At 53.8% G+C, this 16,945-nt stretch overlaps 1 protein-coding gene across 3 annotated transcripts in view; it reads left to right on the top strand.

Moving 5' to 3' along the window:
• Window positions 1-2,774: 2,774 nt before the first annotated feature.
• eml3 (EMAP like 3) overlaps window positions 2,775-16,945 on the top strand; it is a 33,548-nt gene continuing 19,377 nt past the window's right edge. Inside the window, exons 1-5 of one of the 3 annotated variants that reach the window (XM_069894192.1) lie at window positions 2,775-2,983; window positions 8,985-9,164; window positions 9,699-9,795; window positions 10,846-11,295; window positions 13,712-13,843. In XM_069894192.1, the coding sequence (XP_069750293.1) occupies window positions 2,791-2,983; window positions 8,985-9,164; window positions 9,699-9,795; window positions 10,846-11,295; window positions 13,712-13,843 (1,052 nt within the window). In that variant the 5' untranslated portion in view covers window positions 2,775-2,790. Of the gene's footprint in view, window positions 2,984-3,975; window positions 4,401-8,984; window positions 9,165-9,698; window positions 9,796-10,845; window positions 11,296-13,711; window positions 13,844-16,945 lie in introns of those variants that run through there. The other 2 variants (XM_069894193.1, XM_069894194.1) reach the window with 2 other exon arrangements.

The following is a 16,945-nucleotide window of genomic DNA, read 5'->3' as shown; positions in this document are numbered from 1 at the left end:
GAAACATTTTGGGAAGATCTAAACCAAATATTAAATAAAATTACAGAAAACAATATACCAAAAAACCCAGAGATCTTCCTCCTAAGTAACATAAAAAACAAAGAATTTGGACTTGATTTGGTTGGTGCACAAAAAAGATTTGTTAAGATAGCTCTAGCCGTAGCAAAAAAATGTATTATGTCAACCTGGAAATTAGAAGATAATTTGAGAATACAATGGTTTATAGAAATGAATAAATGTATTCCATTAGAAAAAATAACATAATTTAAGAAATAATATTGAAATATTTGAACAAATATGGGAGCCATACATGAAACACAATAGAGAAAACCTACCGGGGACATCTACCACCTAAATTAACGAAAGGAGAAAGAAATGAAAAGAATTGACTCAGTGGAATTTCTTGTTTATTTTTATTGAATGACAACATTGTTTGACTGGTTTAATGTATCTTAGATTTTGTACTTTAAATGAATGGGGGGGGAGGTAGGGAGGGTGGGATGGGAGGAGGGAGGGGGGGAGAAAATGACACTGTATATATTTGAAAAGGAAAATGTATGTATCTTGGTCAATGTGGTTTATGGTGTGAAAAATAAAAAATTTAAAAAGAAACTGACCGAAAAATGTTTTGCTCCTGATTTTCGTTTGTACTTGGCATCTGATGCCTCTCATGTCAGTGTCCAACAATAGACGGCCAACACTGATGGATTCCAGTTGCCGATACCACTTTTCCATGGTTGCAATCTTACACCGTATTTGTTACTGACGGCACCAAGATCAGCAGGGAAGACGTCCAAGGGCGAACGCAGAAAATGAATTTTCAATGACATGTTGCATTTCATGGTTTTGCAAGCTTAAAATATGACAGGAAATCACAAAAATAGGTTATATCTTAAAAACTAGTACGTGATAGGAAAATTTTAAGATGATTTTCTTGATCAGCAGCTCAAATTCCACTAAATACACCCAAAGGTGTTCAGGAAGCAAAATCTTCATGGTCCGATGTAACTGGTGCCCATAAGCCAGCCTCCAGCAGCCTGCACCCTGTGTGTCCCTTGACCAAGTCACCAGCAGCCCTCAGCCTGAGTGAGTTCTTCAACCGTGTCTTCAGGAGTCTACAGTCCGCCTGAGTCCTTCAGGAAGCTGATACAGCAGGAAAAAAAAGAGATTCGTGTTTCTGAACCCATGTGTCTTGGGTCTAGGACTGAGGGGAGAAGTGAGTGTGGCCGGGATGGGACAGGACCTATCATAATTGGGCAGCAGGAGGTGTGGTTGGAGTCGATAAAGGGGATTTTCAATTTATCCCCCCCCCCCCTCTCAAAGCACTCCCTCTTCACCAATCCCATTTTTTCAAATAAGTCAACAAAACATGAACTAGACACAGACTTCATCTAAACACACATTGTTGGAAATGTGTGAGAAGTAGTAAATCAATAACTGCGCCTATGGAACATACTACTGACATTTTCAAATTAAAAACCCATTGCTACTATTCATGATGCATGCGATTACACGGGGGGGGGGTGGGGGGGGCCACGACCAGAACACATCCCAGCGGACACCACATGCTATCACTCATGATGCACAGGCCCGTACGTAACCTTGAAAGGGAGGCAACCAGTCGGCTAATCCAGAACCCTTGAGTGCCCGCTGCCTCGACCTGGCCCAGCAACAACCTCGAAAGCCCAAACCTCCTTCTGCACTGGCCGACAGTGGATCAGGATTGTGGGGCTGAAGGGCAGCCAGAATTTGAGGGCAGCCCTTCAGGTGGGTGAAGAGGAGCTGCCACTTCTCTCACTCCAAGTACGCGTGTTACATCATCTCTCCGAACGGCAGAAGCTACAGGCGGCCGGGGCGTCGGTGAACCAACTCAGGAAATGGTTACATGGTACCGCGTGGTGCAATACTCACGATCCCAGGTACAGATATAGAGGGGGAAGGCTCCAATTACAGAGACCCTCATTTGGGACCCCTGCTCGTGAAGGATGGTAAAACATACTGCCATCCTCACCACTCCTCCCTCCTCATCGGCTATCCCGCCTCACTGCCCCCTCCTCATCGGCTATCCCGCCTCACTGCCCCCTCCTCACCACCCCTGCCTACTCATCCCCTCCCATCCCTCCCTCCCATCCCTCCCTCCTACCCCCCACTGCCCATCCCTCCTCAATGTCCTCCTGCTTACCCCCTCCCTCCTTCCCTCCACCTCCTCCCTCCTTCGCAACCCCCTCCCTCCCTCCTTCACACCCCCCTCCCTCCCTCCTCCACACCCCCTCCCCTCCCTCCTCCACACCCCCTCCCCTCTCCACCACACCCCCTCCCCTCTCCACCACACCCCCCTCCCTTCTCCTCCACACCCCCCTCCCTTCTCCTCCACACCCCCCTCCCTTCTCCTCCACACCCCCCTCCCTCCTCCACACCCCTCCCTCCTCCACACCCCTCCCTCCTCCACACCCCTCCCTCCTCCACCCCCACCACAAAGCCCCTCCCTCCTCCACACCCCTCCCCTCCACACCCCCCTCCCCTCTCCTCCACACCCCCTCCCCTCTCCTCACACCCCCCTCCCCTCTCCTCACACCCCCCTCCCCTCTCCCCTCTCCTCCACAGCCCCCTCCCCTCTCTTCCACTCCCCCTTCCCCTCCTCCACACCCCCCTCCCCTCTCCTCCTCCACCCCCACCACAAAGCCCCTCCCTCCTCCACACCCCCCTTCCACACAGCCCCTCCTCCTCCCCTTCTCACCTCACCTCCCGCGGCGGGTCGGCGCGCAGGTGGCGGGGCCTGCCTGCCAGCCAATGAGAGGCGGGAGGCGGGGCTCCACTGCCCCCGCCCCTCGCTCACAGACCCCGCTTCCCGTGGCGGCGTGCGGTCCCGGTGGGACGTCACTGGGATCCTGCTGTGCTCGCCGAGCGGACCCCTCCCCTTTCCCCAACCCCCCCCCCCCCCCGCGTCCTCGACGCGGGATGGACGGGTCGGCGCACGGCCGGGGTGAGTGACGACAGCACTGCGGCGCGCGGGCGCGGGAACCTTCACGGGGCCAATGGTCGGGGTTCTGACAGCACCCACACGTTGGCGGTGTGAGTGACGTCAGCGGCGCGCGGTGGCAGCCTATGCTGGAGAGGGCGGGCGCTTTAATCCCCACGGGGCCAGCAGTCCGGCCCCTGTGTCAGTCACCCCTATCCTGTTGCCGGGATGAGTGACGTCAGCACGGGGCCCCGCGCCAGACTTTTCGGGGCCAACAGCCGGAGTCCCTCGGACAGCTCCCCAGGGTCCATATGGCCGGGCTCTGGATTTCCTGGGAGAAAATGCGGGCTGGTCCGCCGGGATGTAGGGCTGGTACCTTACCTCCCACTCCCTCCCTTCACTCCCCACCGCCCATCTCCTTAACCCCAACCTACTCATGCCCCCTCACCTCAATCCAATCTCACTCACCCTCAACCCCTCCTCTCCCCAACCTCCTTTCAGTCCCACTCACTCCCCCACCCCTCAACGCCTCTCCCCTCATGCCCCTCCCCTCATGCCCCTCCCCTCATGCCCCTCCCCTCACGCCTCTCCCCTCATGCCCCTCCCCTCACGCCCATCCCCCTCATGCCCCTCCCCCTCACACCCCTCCCCCTCATGCCCCTCCCCTTAAACTCCTCTCACTCACCCGTAAGAGAGGGTGAGGTATAGACCGGGTCGATGGAGGGGAGGGGGTGCACGATGAGGTGTGGCTGGAGTTGATGGAAGGGAGGGTGTGTGATGAGGTGTAGATGGGGTTGATGGAGGGAGGGGGGTGATGAGGTGTAGATGGAGTTGATGGAGGGGAGGGGATGTGATGTGTCGACGTAGGAGAGGGGAGGCAGTGCGATGAGGTGTAGATGGGGTCGATGGAGGGGGGTGTGTGTGATGAGGTGTAGACGGGGTCTATGGAGGGGAGAGGGTGTGTGATGCCTTAAATGCACCCAATGACCTGGCCTCTACATCCACCTGTGGCAACAAATTCCACAGATGTGTGTTGTTTTATTATATGGAAGTTTTTTTACACAGAACGGTGTCGGGGTGATGGTGGAGGCTGGTACATTCGGGGCATTTAATAGTCAGGCACATGGATGCAAAAAAAAGATTATGGGTGTGAGGTAGGGAAGGTTTATATTGTCGAGAAGGTCAACATAACATCGAGGGCTGAAGGGCCTCTGCTGTGCTACAGTTTTCCAAATGAGTGATAAGGAAATTAAATGGTGCAATGGGACTGCTGTGTGAGCTGGCACAAGCATGTTAGACCAAATGGTCTTCTACCTTGCAATGCAATGTGGAATATCTAGAAGAGGCACAGACATCTCTTACAGAAGCAAGTAGTTTGAGGCCTTTTTGCACATCAGACCTAAAAGAGATCCAATCTGAATCCAAGGCGAAGGAGGTCAGAGTAAGCGATATTTATTTATTTTTAAATGTCATCTCTTTATTTTTTTGTATGTATCATTTGTCTGTATGTGAGTATTCTGGTATGTGTGTTTGCATAATTTGCACTGCGGATTGGAGAACTCTGTTTTGTCAGGTTGTACTTGTACATTCAGATGATAATAGAACTTGAACTAGTCAGACTGCCCTTGGAGTATTGTTTGCAGTTCTGGCTGTCCTGTTACAGGAAGGATGTGGGGGCTTTGGAAAGGGGACAGCAGAGGTTCATCAGGATGCTGCCTGGTTCAGAGACTGCGAATGATGGGGAGAGGTCAGATAAACTTGGGTTGCTTATTCTGGAGCTTTGGAGGCTGAGGGGAGACCTGACAGAGGTTTATAAAATCATGAAAGGTTATCAACAGGGTGGACAGTCAGAATTCTTCTCCCACGATAAAAATATCACACGCAGGGGTGCAAAAGTTTGTGCTGGACAAGCGCTTTGCAGAGATTGGTGGGTGCCTGGAATGGGCTGTCGGAGTCGTGATGGGAGCAGATACAGTAGTGTTTAAGGGGCTATTATTTAGCAGGGATGAAGGAACAGGGATAATAATGTTTATTGTCGTGGACAGTGTACGATATGCTGAGCAAGGAAAAGAGGGCAGGACAGGTCCTCTAATATGTTGGCACCTTTCCCGAGGTAGTGGAAGGTGTAGATGGAGGGGAGGTGGAGTTTGGGTTGATGGCTTAAGCCATGTTCACAACTCACTGCAACTTCTTGTAGTTTTGGGTAGAGCAGTTCCTGTCCCATGCAGTGACGTAAACAGACAGGGTGCTGCCTGTGTGGTCTTGGGCCAGGCAGCAAGGATAGACATGGGTGACGTGTCTTTGTGGCCCAGATGTTGGATGATGGATTACCATATATGTTGGCATAGAAGACGTTGTTTGAATCTTAAAAATGCCACTCCAAAACCAGTGGTTAACTTGTATACCCAAGTATAAAATCCAAACCTAAGTAGCGTAGACTCAGCCCTCTCCTGCAGGGTCCTTCTGCCCAATGTGACTGTCATTGGCTCTGTACAGGCGGCCTATTAAAGAAGCCAATAGTAGTTTATTTTAAAATATGCCAATAAAATTTAAACCTTTACTGGATAATTTGTGACAACATGACTGCACTTATTAGTGGGAAAGTTGATAAAGGACTTTTGGGGCAGTAAGACCTGGGGTAGTCTTATACAGCAAATATAGCTCAAAACCTACATTTTAAGTGGAATTAAAAACACGTAGAGCTGGAGAAACTCAGCAGGTCAAGCAGTGTCCTTTATGTAGCAAAGGTAAAAAAATACATTACAGATGTTTCAGCTTGAGGCCTTCATCAAAAGAGTGGAGGTGGGAGAAGGGGTGGTCACAAGGCACAAGGTGATGGGTGGAGAAGGGAAGGAGGGAAGGGACAGCAGCAATCGAGGGGAGGAAGGATAGCTAGATGAAGGGAGGGAGGAGAATTGGAAAGGTGTAGAGAGGGGGAAGAGGCGAGCAAGTTTGCAGAAACCGGAAAAGTTGATGTCAATGCCATCTTGGCTGGAGAGTGCCCAGACGGAAAATCAGGTGGTGTTCCTGGTCTTGGTGGGACAGTGCATAAGACCATGGGCAGATGTGAATGTGGGGGTGTGACACAGAACTGAAATGGCAGTACTGGGAGGTCTGTTACTGTTGCAGTTGGAGCAAAGGTGCTCAGCAAAGCGATCTCCCAATTTGCGCCCAGTCTCTCCAATGTAGAGAAGGCCACAAAGGGAGCACTGGATGCAGTAAATCAGACCTGTGGATGCACAAGTGAAGTGTTGCTTCACATGAATGGCCTATTTGGGGCCCTTGACCGAATTGAAGGAGGAGGTTTGGGCATAAGTGTTGCACCTCTGCAGCTCAGGGAAAGGGAGTGGGGGGGGGGGAGGCACAATTGATGCACAAGGGAATCTCGGAGGGAACGGTCTCCACGGAAGGCAGAGAGGGGAAGATGTGGGATCCTGTAGAAAGTGCTGGAAATTCCGGAGGATAATGTGTTGGTTGCAGAGGCCGTTGGGGTGGTAGGTGAAAACATACAAAGCTGCAGGAACTCAACGGGAGTTGAGGTAAGCAAAGGTAAAAATACATAATCGATGTTTCGAGCTTGAGCCCTTCAAGTGGAAATTCTGGGGGGTTGTCATACACTGACATATACAGTAATCTCTGCCATGCGCAGCTGGCAGAGGTAGCGTCCCCTCAGCCCACAAGGACATGCCTCCTGTGTCAATCCTGACACCATGCAGCAATCTCCCAAGGCACTGCAGACCCTAGGCTGTGTGTCTCCTGGGCTTCAGAAGGATCACAAAGTCAGTGGAACAGATCCCTCGGCTTGTCAGATCTGTGCTATCCTCCTTGCCCATCAACTCTCATCCCCTTTCTCTGCATCAGTCTGTGGCCTTCTGCACCTTGCCTCCTGGTATCTGTCCAAATATCTCCTAAACAGTGATCAGATCTGATAAAATCACAAAAGTCTGGACACTTCGAGATGGAAGTAACAACACAATGGTGGCGATCTCAGCAGGTCAAACAGTGTACTTTATACAGCAAAATGTAAACAGGTGCCTGAACAAAATGGAGGGCTTACCAGAATAAAATGGCTCACATACCTGCCTAATTTGGTCATATGTTGATGAAGGGCTCAAGCCTGAAACGTTGGTTATGTATTTTATCGTTGCTATATAAAGTACGCTGTGTGATTTGCTGAGTTTCTCCAGTGTTGTGTTTTTATTATAACATCTGATTCCTCTGTTCAAGTTTATTTGTCACCTTATTACCAAGTGGAGTGAGAAGTGTTCTTCTGCAAGCAGAGTGAAGAGCACAATTTACAAAAGGAAGTTTGAGGGCAGCTTGAGAACACTGTTGTGGGGTTCATTCACGAGCCTGATGGCTGCAGGGAAGGAAAGGCCTTTCACACCCTCTCTGATAGGTGGAAGGAGAAGATGGTGTGTCCAGGATGCAACATTTTATATTGGCTGCCTTCTCCAGGCAGTGGGAGTGTAGACAGAGTGAGGGGAGGGGAGTTTGCAGGATGCTCTGAGACGCATTCACCACCTTCCATAACTTGTTCTGATTTTGAGCAGAGTGGCTCCCGTCCCATGCTGTGAATCGTATGGCAAATCTGCTTTTGATGGGGCACCTAAGGAAGTGGTTGAGGGAGAAGGGGAACTTAGTCTCTTTACAGGGGAAATAAAATGCTGATAGAACCCCTTTAAATCTCCTATTCACCCTAAACCTGTCACTTTAATTTACATACCCCTACCCTTTTGAAAAACTATCTCCCCAAGAAAACATTGCAATGCAGAATCAGGCTCTTTGGCCCTTTTAATCTGTGCCAAACTATTATTTTGCCGATTCCTGCTGATCTGCACCCATGTACCTGTCCACATTTTTCCTAAATGTTAAAAATGAGCTCGCATTCACCACTTCAGCTGGCAGCTAGTTTCATACTCCCAATGATCTGTGCAACAAAAAAAAATTACCCTTAATGTTTCCCCTAAACCTCTCCCCTTTCACCTTTAATCCATGTCCTCTGGATTGTATCTCACCTCTTCTTTGGCTTGGCTTCGCAGACGAAGATTTATGGAGGGGTATCTCACCTAACCTCAGTGGAAATAGCCTACTTATATTGACTCTATGTTTATCCATTATAATTTTAAACACCTCTATCAAATCTCTCCTTATTCTTCTACACTCCAGCGAATAAAGTCCTAACCTGTTTAACCTTTCCTTGTAACTCAGTTCCTCAGCATCCTTGCATTCTTTCAATCTGATATCTTTCCTGTAGTAAAACTGCACATAATTCTCCAAATTAGGCCTCACAGATGTACAACTTTTCCATAACATCCCAACTCCTATACTCAATTTTTTTTTAATGAAGGCCAATGTGCCAAAAGTTCTCGTTACAATCCTAACCACCTGTGACGCCACTTTCAGGGAATTATGTCTCTTTATTCCCAGATCCCTCTGTTGTACTGCACTCCTTAGTGCCCTATCATTTCATGTACATCCTATCTGATTGAACCATCTAAACTTGTGAGGGGTTTCAATGGTTAAAGGACATGGGGGAGAATCTGATAAAATCGCAAAAGTCTGGACACTTCGAGATGGAAGTAACAACACAATGGTGGCGATCTCAACAGGTCAAACAGTGTACTTTATATAGCAAAATGTAAACATGTCTGGAGTTGCTGTTTAAAAATGAGGGTCAACCCATCTAAGAGGTCAAACTGTAGGAGAGGCACATGTCTCCTTGGAAGCAGAATAATTGAATGAATGTGAGCAAGCAGAAAGCGCGGCAATGAAAGTTCACCAAGGATGTGGGTTACAGATCAGACATGGTTGATAGGTGGGGCAGGTTAGGGGGGGGCCTGAATGGTGGGGAGGAATGCTCTTGTGTGGTGTGAGGGACGCGGTGACCCTCTCCCCGCTTCCTTCTCCTGTGTAAATGTCAGTGGTCTGCTGCCAACGATGGGGATTGGTGTCTCATCAGAGACTTTCTGTGGTGTGGGGCTGCGGCTGACCCTCTTCCCCCGTTCCCTACCACCCCCTGCAGATGATGGAGTGCGCGTGGCTGTGGACGGTGAAAAGCAGGAGACGCGCCTGTGCGCCCTGGAGCAGCGGATGAGGCTGCAGGATGACGAGATCACCCTGCTGAAGGCGGCGCTGGCTGATGCTCTCCGGCGCCTCACGGTCTACGATCGGCATTTCGCCCGGCTGATGGCGGTGCTCCCCGGTACCAGGACACCCTCACCGGGGAAGGGAAGGGAAGGGAAGGGTAGATGGTAGCTGCATAACTTCACTGGGGGAAAGGGTTCACCTGAACCACGTGGCGAGGGCTCACTAATACCGGCCCACCTGCTCAAAGGGTTTCTTAAAGGGCAGGAGCACTGCCTTCTCACAGTGTGAAGAGTAGATTGCCAGGAAGGACCTCTGGGGCGGGAGAGGAGCCTCATGGGAGGGGATTACAACTGAGCACCTCTGAGTGAGGGATCCAAGGATGGGTGGGGAAAGGGCGGGGTCAGAGGCGAGTGTGGTCGAGTAGAGAGTGTGGTCGAGTAGAGAGTGTGGTCGAGTAGAGAGTGTGGTCGAGTAGAGAGTGTGGTCGGTGTAACTCCCCTCTCTCTCACCCCGCTCCCTCCTCTCTTCCCCCACTCCCCTCTCTTCCCCCACTCCCCTCTCTTCCCCCACTCCCCTCTCTTCTCCCACTCCCCTCTCTTCCCCACTCCCCTCTCTTCCCCCACTCCCCTCTCTTCTCCCCTCCCATCAGGAGGCCTGGCGTTCCCCAGCACCCCAACAGCTGACCAGACGATTGTGAGCAGTGAGCAGCCTCAGCACCCCTTCTCCGCGGGACACCAAGAGTCCAGGTACGGTTGCTCACTTTGGTAGAGCTGCTGCCACAGTGTGCCTCATCCCCACAGCTGGAGCCCGTTCAGCCCATCATCATTCCCAGCTTTTGTTTGGTTCTCGGTCCTTCTCTGCCATTCCCTTCTGGAATGGATCCAACTCTAGCCCCCTCCAAATCAATTTTCATCTCATTACGGGACAAATGGGTGGCAGAGAATTCGGTCATCTCTCCGGGTGCTGCCCTCCCATCCTCTGGTGATGGAGGGTCGCTAGATCATGCAGCTGGAGCTCACTGATGATATTGGCTTCGCACCGTGCGGGGACTCGCAGTAATGAGACCCCTCCTCAACCTCCCTCCTCCTATTATCTGGTTCCCCCACCTCCACATTCTGTCCAACAATGCTGATGACTTCCCCTCCCTCTTGCATTCGCCCCCACCTGTTCGTCTCCCCCACCCGCTCGTTGCGCCCCATCGCCTGCGCCCCTCCTTATTCACGCCCCTCCAACCAATCCTTCCCGACCCATGCCTCTCCCCATGCACGCTCCTCCAACCGTCTCCACTATCCTCCCCACCCCCACCCACCCACGCTGCCCCCTCCTTGATTCTCCCCCCTTTCAGCCGTCCCCCCCTTTTCAGCCATCCCCCTCATGGGTTTCTTCAGGCAGTGTATTGACAGGTGGAGGGGCAGTTGTGGGAGTTTTTGCAGGGGTGTTAATGGGTGGGAGGGGGCAGGTGCGGGCAGTGTGGTTAGGGGCTTTTGCAAGGGGTGTTGATGGGTGGGAGGGGGCAGATGCGGGTGGTGTGGGTGGGGGTTTCTGCAGGGGATATTGACGTGGGAGTGGGCTGGTGTAGGTGCTGTGCATGGGGGTTTCTGCAGCTGGAATGTTGAAAGGGGAGCAGATGAAGGTAGAGTAGGTGAGGTGGGTGGGGGTTTCAACGGTGGGTGTGGATGGGTGGGAGGGGGCAGATGTGGGCAGGGTAGGGGAGTGGATGGGGGTTTCTGCCGGGTTTGTTGATGGATGGGAGGGGGCCAGGACTCACCCACCTCTCTGCTCTCCTACCTCCACAGCTGCCCCAGCACTCAGCGAAGAGGCACAGGTTTGGAAGCATGGCCTGGCAGCCCTGCCCTGCACCCAGAGACCCAGGCCTGTCCTGGCCTCACTCAATCCCTCTCCTCGGGCCCAGAGCTTGGTGGGTTTGGGGCCAGACAGAGGGACAGCCCGGAACCCCAGAGTGAAAGTCCTGTGGTGGATACCCAGGTTCTGGAGACCCTTTCGGCGGCCGAGAATGTTACACCCTCCCCTCCGGCTCAGCACTGGAGACTGCTCGAGGTCAAGGACCCCAAAGTGCCGGGGCCTAGGGCCTGCCTTGGCCCATGTGGGCCCAAAGCTGCCAACGGGCCTCAGGCCCCTCCACCAGCCGGCTCAGAACTAGGTCCGTCCCCTGTCTCAGAGGAAGAGCCAGGCTCCCAGCTGCTGGACCACGAGCCCTCGCCACTCGCCGCCAAGAAGAAAGTCCTGTGAGCCTGAACCTCGTGTGTGGTGTTACCTGGGCTGCCAGCTCCCTCCCAGGAGGGCCAGAGGGTCCCGGGATGGGGGAGAGAGGGACCCCAGATCATCCTGGGGTGGGATAGAGGGTGGACATAGGGTCCCAGAACCATCCTGGGGGGAGAGGGACGCCAGACCATCCCAGAGGGGCCATTGGGACCCCAGAACCATCCTGAGAGGGGAGGGGTACCCCAAACCCATCCCTGGGGGAGAGAGAGAGAGACCCCCAAACCATCGGTGGAGGGTCCACAAACCATACCCGGGAAGGGACCCCCAAAACATCCCAGTGAGAGAGATCCCAAAACATTTTGTGGAGACAGGAGGTAGAGTTGATGGGTGGTAGAGTGCAGCAAATGTTAATTCAGGAGCTGCCAGAATGGTCTTCAACCCGTCTGTGAGAGAGGCCCTTGGTATGACCCCACAACTTCCCCTTTGACCCATGACTGATTCCCTTCTCCACCCTGGACATCAGACCCTGTAACCAGGGAAGGGGTTTGATAACGTGGCCCTCATTCACTAGCTCGTCCGATTCTTCTCTTTGCCCTGGGACTTGGAGGTGTCCAGATAAATGGGACAGAGTCCTCTCTTCTGGTCATTCTGTGCTGCCCTTGGAGGAGGAGAATTGAGGGTGAGAGGGAAAGGAAACAGCCATCCTGGCTGGGAATGTGGGTCCAACGATGGGTTTGTGCCCCTGGGCAGGGCTTCTCAAATCCCAGTTGAACTTCTGTTACCCACATCCAACCTGGGAGGTAGTTTCCGGTCTAGGATACTGGGGTGCTGGTGGTGCTTATTGTAACTTAAGGTGGGCTTCACTAACTCACTCACTAACCGCCAGGGACAATTGATCATTTGTGGCATCGGCTAAACATCCATGGTGATTGATTGATGGCGCACCAGCTAACCACTAGGGATGATCGATCACATGTACCACCACTAATACCGGGGACGATCGATCACATGTACCACCACTAACCACCGGGGACGATCGATCACATGCACCACTAACCGTCAGGGACGATCGATCACATGCACCACTAACCGTCAGGGACGATCGATCACATGCACCACCACTAACCACTGGGGACGATCGATCACATGTACCACCACTAATACCGGGGATGATTGATCACATGTACCACCAGCTAACTACCGGGGACGATCGTTCACATGTACCACCACTAACCACCGACGACGATCGATCACATGCACCACCACTAACCACCAGGGACGATCAATCACATGTACCACCACTAATACCAGGGACGATTGATCACATGTACCACCACTAACCACCGGGGACGATCGATCACATGTACCACCACTAACCACCGGGGACGATTGATCACATGTACCACCACTAACCGTCAGGGACGATCGATCGCATGCACCACTAACCGTCAGGGACGATCAATCACATGCACCACTAACCGTCAGGGACGATCGATCACATGCACCACCACGAACACCGGGGATGATTGATCACATGTACCACCAGCTAACTACCGGGGACGATCGATCACATGCACCACCACTAACCACCGGGGACGATCGATCACATGTACCACCACTAACCACTGGGGACGATCGATCACATGTACCACCACTAATACCGGGGATGATTGATCACATGTACCACCAGCTAACTACCGGGGACGATTGATCACATGTACCACCACTAACGACCGGGCACAATCGATCACATGCACCACCACTAACCGTCAGGGACAATCGATCACATATACCACCACTAACCACCGGGGACGATCGATCACATGCACCACCACTAACCGTCAGGGACAATCGATCACATGCACCACCACTAACCACCGGGGAGGATCGATCACATGCACCACCACTAACCGTCAGGGAAGATCGATCACATTTACCTCCACTAATATCGGGGATGATCAATCATATGTACCACCACTAACCACTGGGGATGATCAAATGCTTGGGGCACCGTGAACTGGTGGACATGATGGATCGCTCAGGGCACCACTAACCACCGGGGATAATCGATTGTTTGGGGCATGCCATATTCCAATCCAGCCTCTCAGCCAGATCACACCCGCTTTTGCTGGTTGGGAAGTGGTGGGATCTTTGCCTGAAATCCTCTGGGGACTGGAGGGTGCATGATGAGAATCTCACTCTCCCACCACTGCCTCCATGTCCAGCACTCTTGACTCACTAACCGTCTGGGAACATGGGAATGCTTGGAGCTCCGAACATCCTAATGGCATGCTCTACCCTTTCCCAGTCTAACCTTCCTGCTGGTGGCATGACGTGGCTGATGATAAACCCCTGGCCCCCCTCCCCCCCAGGTCAGGATGGGTGTGGGATGGTGAACCCTACTGTGCCCCTAACCTTCTCCATCTCCACCTCCCTCAGACTGAGGCGATGCAGCACCTCGGACAGACTCCAGGGCCCACGAAATGGAGCAGGGGACCACCAGAGACCTGGACTGGCCAAAAAGTCGGTGTCCTCACAGAGTCTCCTGTCCAAGGGCAGGAGCACAGACAGGTCGGCGTTGATGTCAAGTCTCCCCCCCCCCCCCCCTCCCCCGCCTTGTCGCATTGATCTGCACTTGGTCCATAGCCCTTCAAACCCCTCCCATTCATATACCTTCCCTAATTCTTCTTAAATGTTAAAATTGAGCCCACATTCCACCACTTCAGCTTCCATGTGAGTTAACTGGCTAATTTAGCGGGTCCATTCTAAGTAATCGTGTGGAACTTGGCAGGGCAAGTTAAATTCCTGTTAAATTTAACCTGTCTTTGACACTTGGTAGGGGTAAGTGTCAGAGCCTAGCCGAGTTAACTCACTAATCGCCTTCTGGCATTGTCACCGCTGGAGGCGACCCCCCCACCTCCCTGGGTAAATCGTCGTGCAGTGGGAAAGGCTCCTAACTGTAGCATGCCCAATAAGTTTACTCGCTTCCTCGGAAGGTGGGCAATGTGAAAGGGGCTACAGTGTGAAGAGGTTCCCCCTCATGTTCCCCCTAAACTTTTTCCCTTTCTCCCTTATCCCATGTTCTCTGGTTTGTATCTCACCCACCCTCAGTGGAAAAAGCCAACCTACATTTCTCCTATCCCCTCATAATTTTAAATACCTCGATCAAATCTCCCCTCATTCTTCTATGCTGCAGGGGATAAAGTCCTCACCTGATTAACTTTTCCCTGTAACTCATTTCCTCAAGTTCCAGCTACATTCTTGTAAATCACTGAAATCTTTTAACCCATATTCTTATCTCACTAAGGCCTGACCCTGGGCACTCTTCCTTGCCCCACAGTTCCCTTGCCCCACAGTTCCCTCTGCTTTCTTTGATCTCTGCCTTGCCCTTGTAATCTCCCCGTTCTTACCCCATTCAACTCTTTCCATGACCTCCTTGTTGTATTGTGACCCTAATTCTCTCCTTACCCCCTCTTGCCTTCCCTCTGAACCCACGGCCTCCTCTTCCTCACCTCTTCCATTGCCCTGTTCCCTCTCTCCACCTTTCCCAACTTTCACTCTCCCTTCTTACCCCCTGAATAGCCCCCACACTCCTCTTACCATTCCACCCCATCACTCTCTCCCCCTCATCTTTTCCCCTTCCCAGAGTTCCCCCTAACTTTTGCCCCCTTCCTGAGATTCCCATTTTCCTTCTTTTCCTCTCTCCCCATGCCCCCCCCACAAAACCATTGCTCCTTCCACACTCTTCCATCTCCCCTCCTCCCTTACCCCTTCCCGGAGTTCCTCTCTCCCGTCCTGTCTGCCCTCAGTTTGAGCTTTAGATCAGATTCACTTGTGAAGGTCTTGGTTTCTCTCAAGAGCCCCTATGCCTTGGCTTGTTGATGAAAACCGCCTTGATCCTGGTGTGGGTGAGGAGGAAGTTCTGTCCAAAGTGGGCTGTCAGACTGGGGAGGTTCTTTGCCATGCACAATGACTTATCTGTGCAAGACAGAGACTCCTTTCATAACCCTCTCGGGAATGTGGAGCTCAATTATTCATGCTTGCTCCTCTGAGGTTTTTCAAAACAGTGTGACTATGCTGGGGGATCCAGGATGCAGGGATATATGGCCAACAGGGGCATCACAGTTCAATCCAAAGGGACCCTTAAATTGGACAACAGTTTTCCCTAGAAAGGTGGGAATGCTGTGAGGAGGGAGTGCTGTGGGAGGGGCAGTGAGGAGGGTGCACTGTGGAGGGGTGGTGAGGAGGGTGCACTGTGGAGGGGCGGTGATGAGGGAGCGCTGTGGGAAGGGTGGTGGGGAGGGAGCGCTGTGAGAGGGGCAGTAGGGAGGGAGTGCTGTGGAGGGGCGGTGAGGCGGCAGCGCTGTAGGAGGGTGGTGGGGAGGGAGCGCTGTGAGAGGGGCGGTAGGGAGGGAGCGCTGTGGGAGGGGCAGTGAGGAGGGAGGACTGTGGGAGGAGTGGTAGGGAGGGAGGAGCGTGGGAGGGGCGGTGAGGAGAGAGCTCTGTGGGAGGGGTGGTGAGGAAGGAGCACTGTGGGAGAAGAGGAGGGAGCGCTGTGGGAGGGGCGGTGGGGAGGGAACACTGGGAGGGAGCTCTGTGGAGGGAGCTCTGTGGGAGGGGCGGTGGGGAGGGAGCGCTGTGGGACTGGTGAGGAGAGAGCACTGTGGGAGGGATGGTGAGGAGGGAGCACTGAGGGGTGGTGGGGAGGGAGTGCTGTGAGAGGGGCAGTAGGGAGGGAGTGCTGTGGAGGGGCGGTGAGGCGGCAGCGCTGTAGGAGGGTGGTGGGGAGGGAGCGCTGTGAGAGGGGCGGTAGGGAGGGAGCGCTGTGGGAGGGGCAGTGAGGAGGGAGGACTGTGGGAGGAGTGGTAGGGAGGGAGGAGCGTGGGAGGGGCGGTGAGGAGAGAGCTCTGTGGGAGGGGTGGTGAGGAAGGAACACTGTGGGAGAAGAGGAGGGAGCGCTGTGGGAGGGGCGGTGGGGAGGGAACACTGGGAGGGAGCTCTGTGGAGGGAGCTCTGTGGGAGGGGCGGTGGGGAGGGAGCGCTGTGGGAGGACTGGTGAGGAGAGAGCACTGTGGGAGGGATGGTGAGGAGGGAGCACTGAGGGGTGGTGGGGAGGGAGTGCTGTGAGAAGGGCAGTGAGGAGGGAGCGCTGTGAGGGATGGTGGGGAGGGAGCGCTGTGAGAAGGGCGGTGAGGAGAGCGCTGTGAGGGGCGGTGGGGAGGGAGCGACTGAGAGGGGCAGTGGGGAGGGAGCGACAGGGGCGGTGGGGAGGGAGCGGCTGAGAGGGGCGGTGGGGAGGGAGCGACTGAGAGGGGCGGTGGGGAGGGAGCGACTGAGAGGGGCGGTGGGGAGGGAGCGACTGAGAGGGGCGGTGGGGAGGGAGCGACTGAGAGGGGCGGTGGGGAGGGAGCGACTGAGAGGGGCGGTGGGGAGGGAGCGACAGAGGGGCGGTGGGGAGGGAGCGACTGAGAGGGGCGGTGGGGAGGGAGCTGAGAGGGGTGGTGGGGAGGGAGCGACTGAGAGGGGCGGTGAGGAGGGAGCGACTGAGAGGGGCGGTGGGAAGGGAGCGACTGAGGGGCGGTGGGGAGGGAGTGACTGAGAGGGGCGGTGGGGAGGGAGCGACTGGGGTGGTGGGGAGGGAGCGACTGAGGGGCGGTGGGGAGGGAGCGACTG

Source organism: Narcine bancroftii, chromosome 8, assembly GCF_036971445.1.
Source record: "Narcine bancroftii isolate sNarBan1 chromosome 8, sNarBan1.hap1, whole genome shotgun sequence".
Taxonomy (NCBI): Eukaryota; Metazoa; Chordata; class Chondrichthyes; order Torpediniformes; family Narcinidae; genus Narcine; species Narcine bancroftii.
Note: the sequence above shows the minus strand (reverse complement) of the source record. Positions and strands in the feature narration are given on the sequence as shown.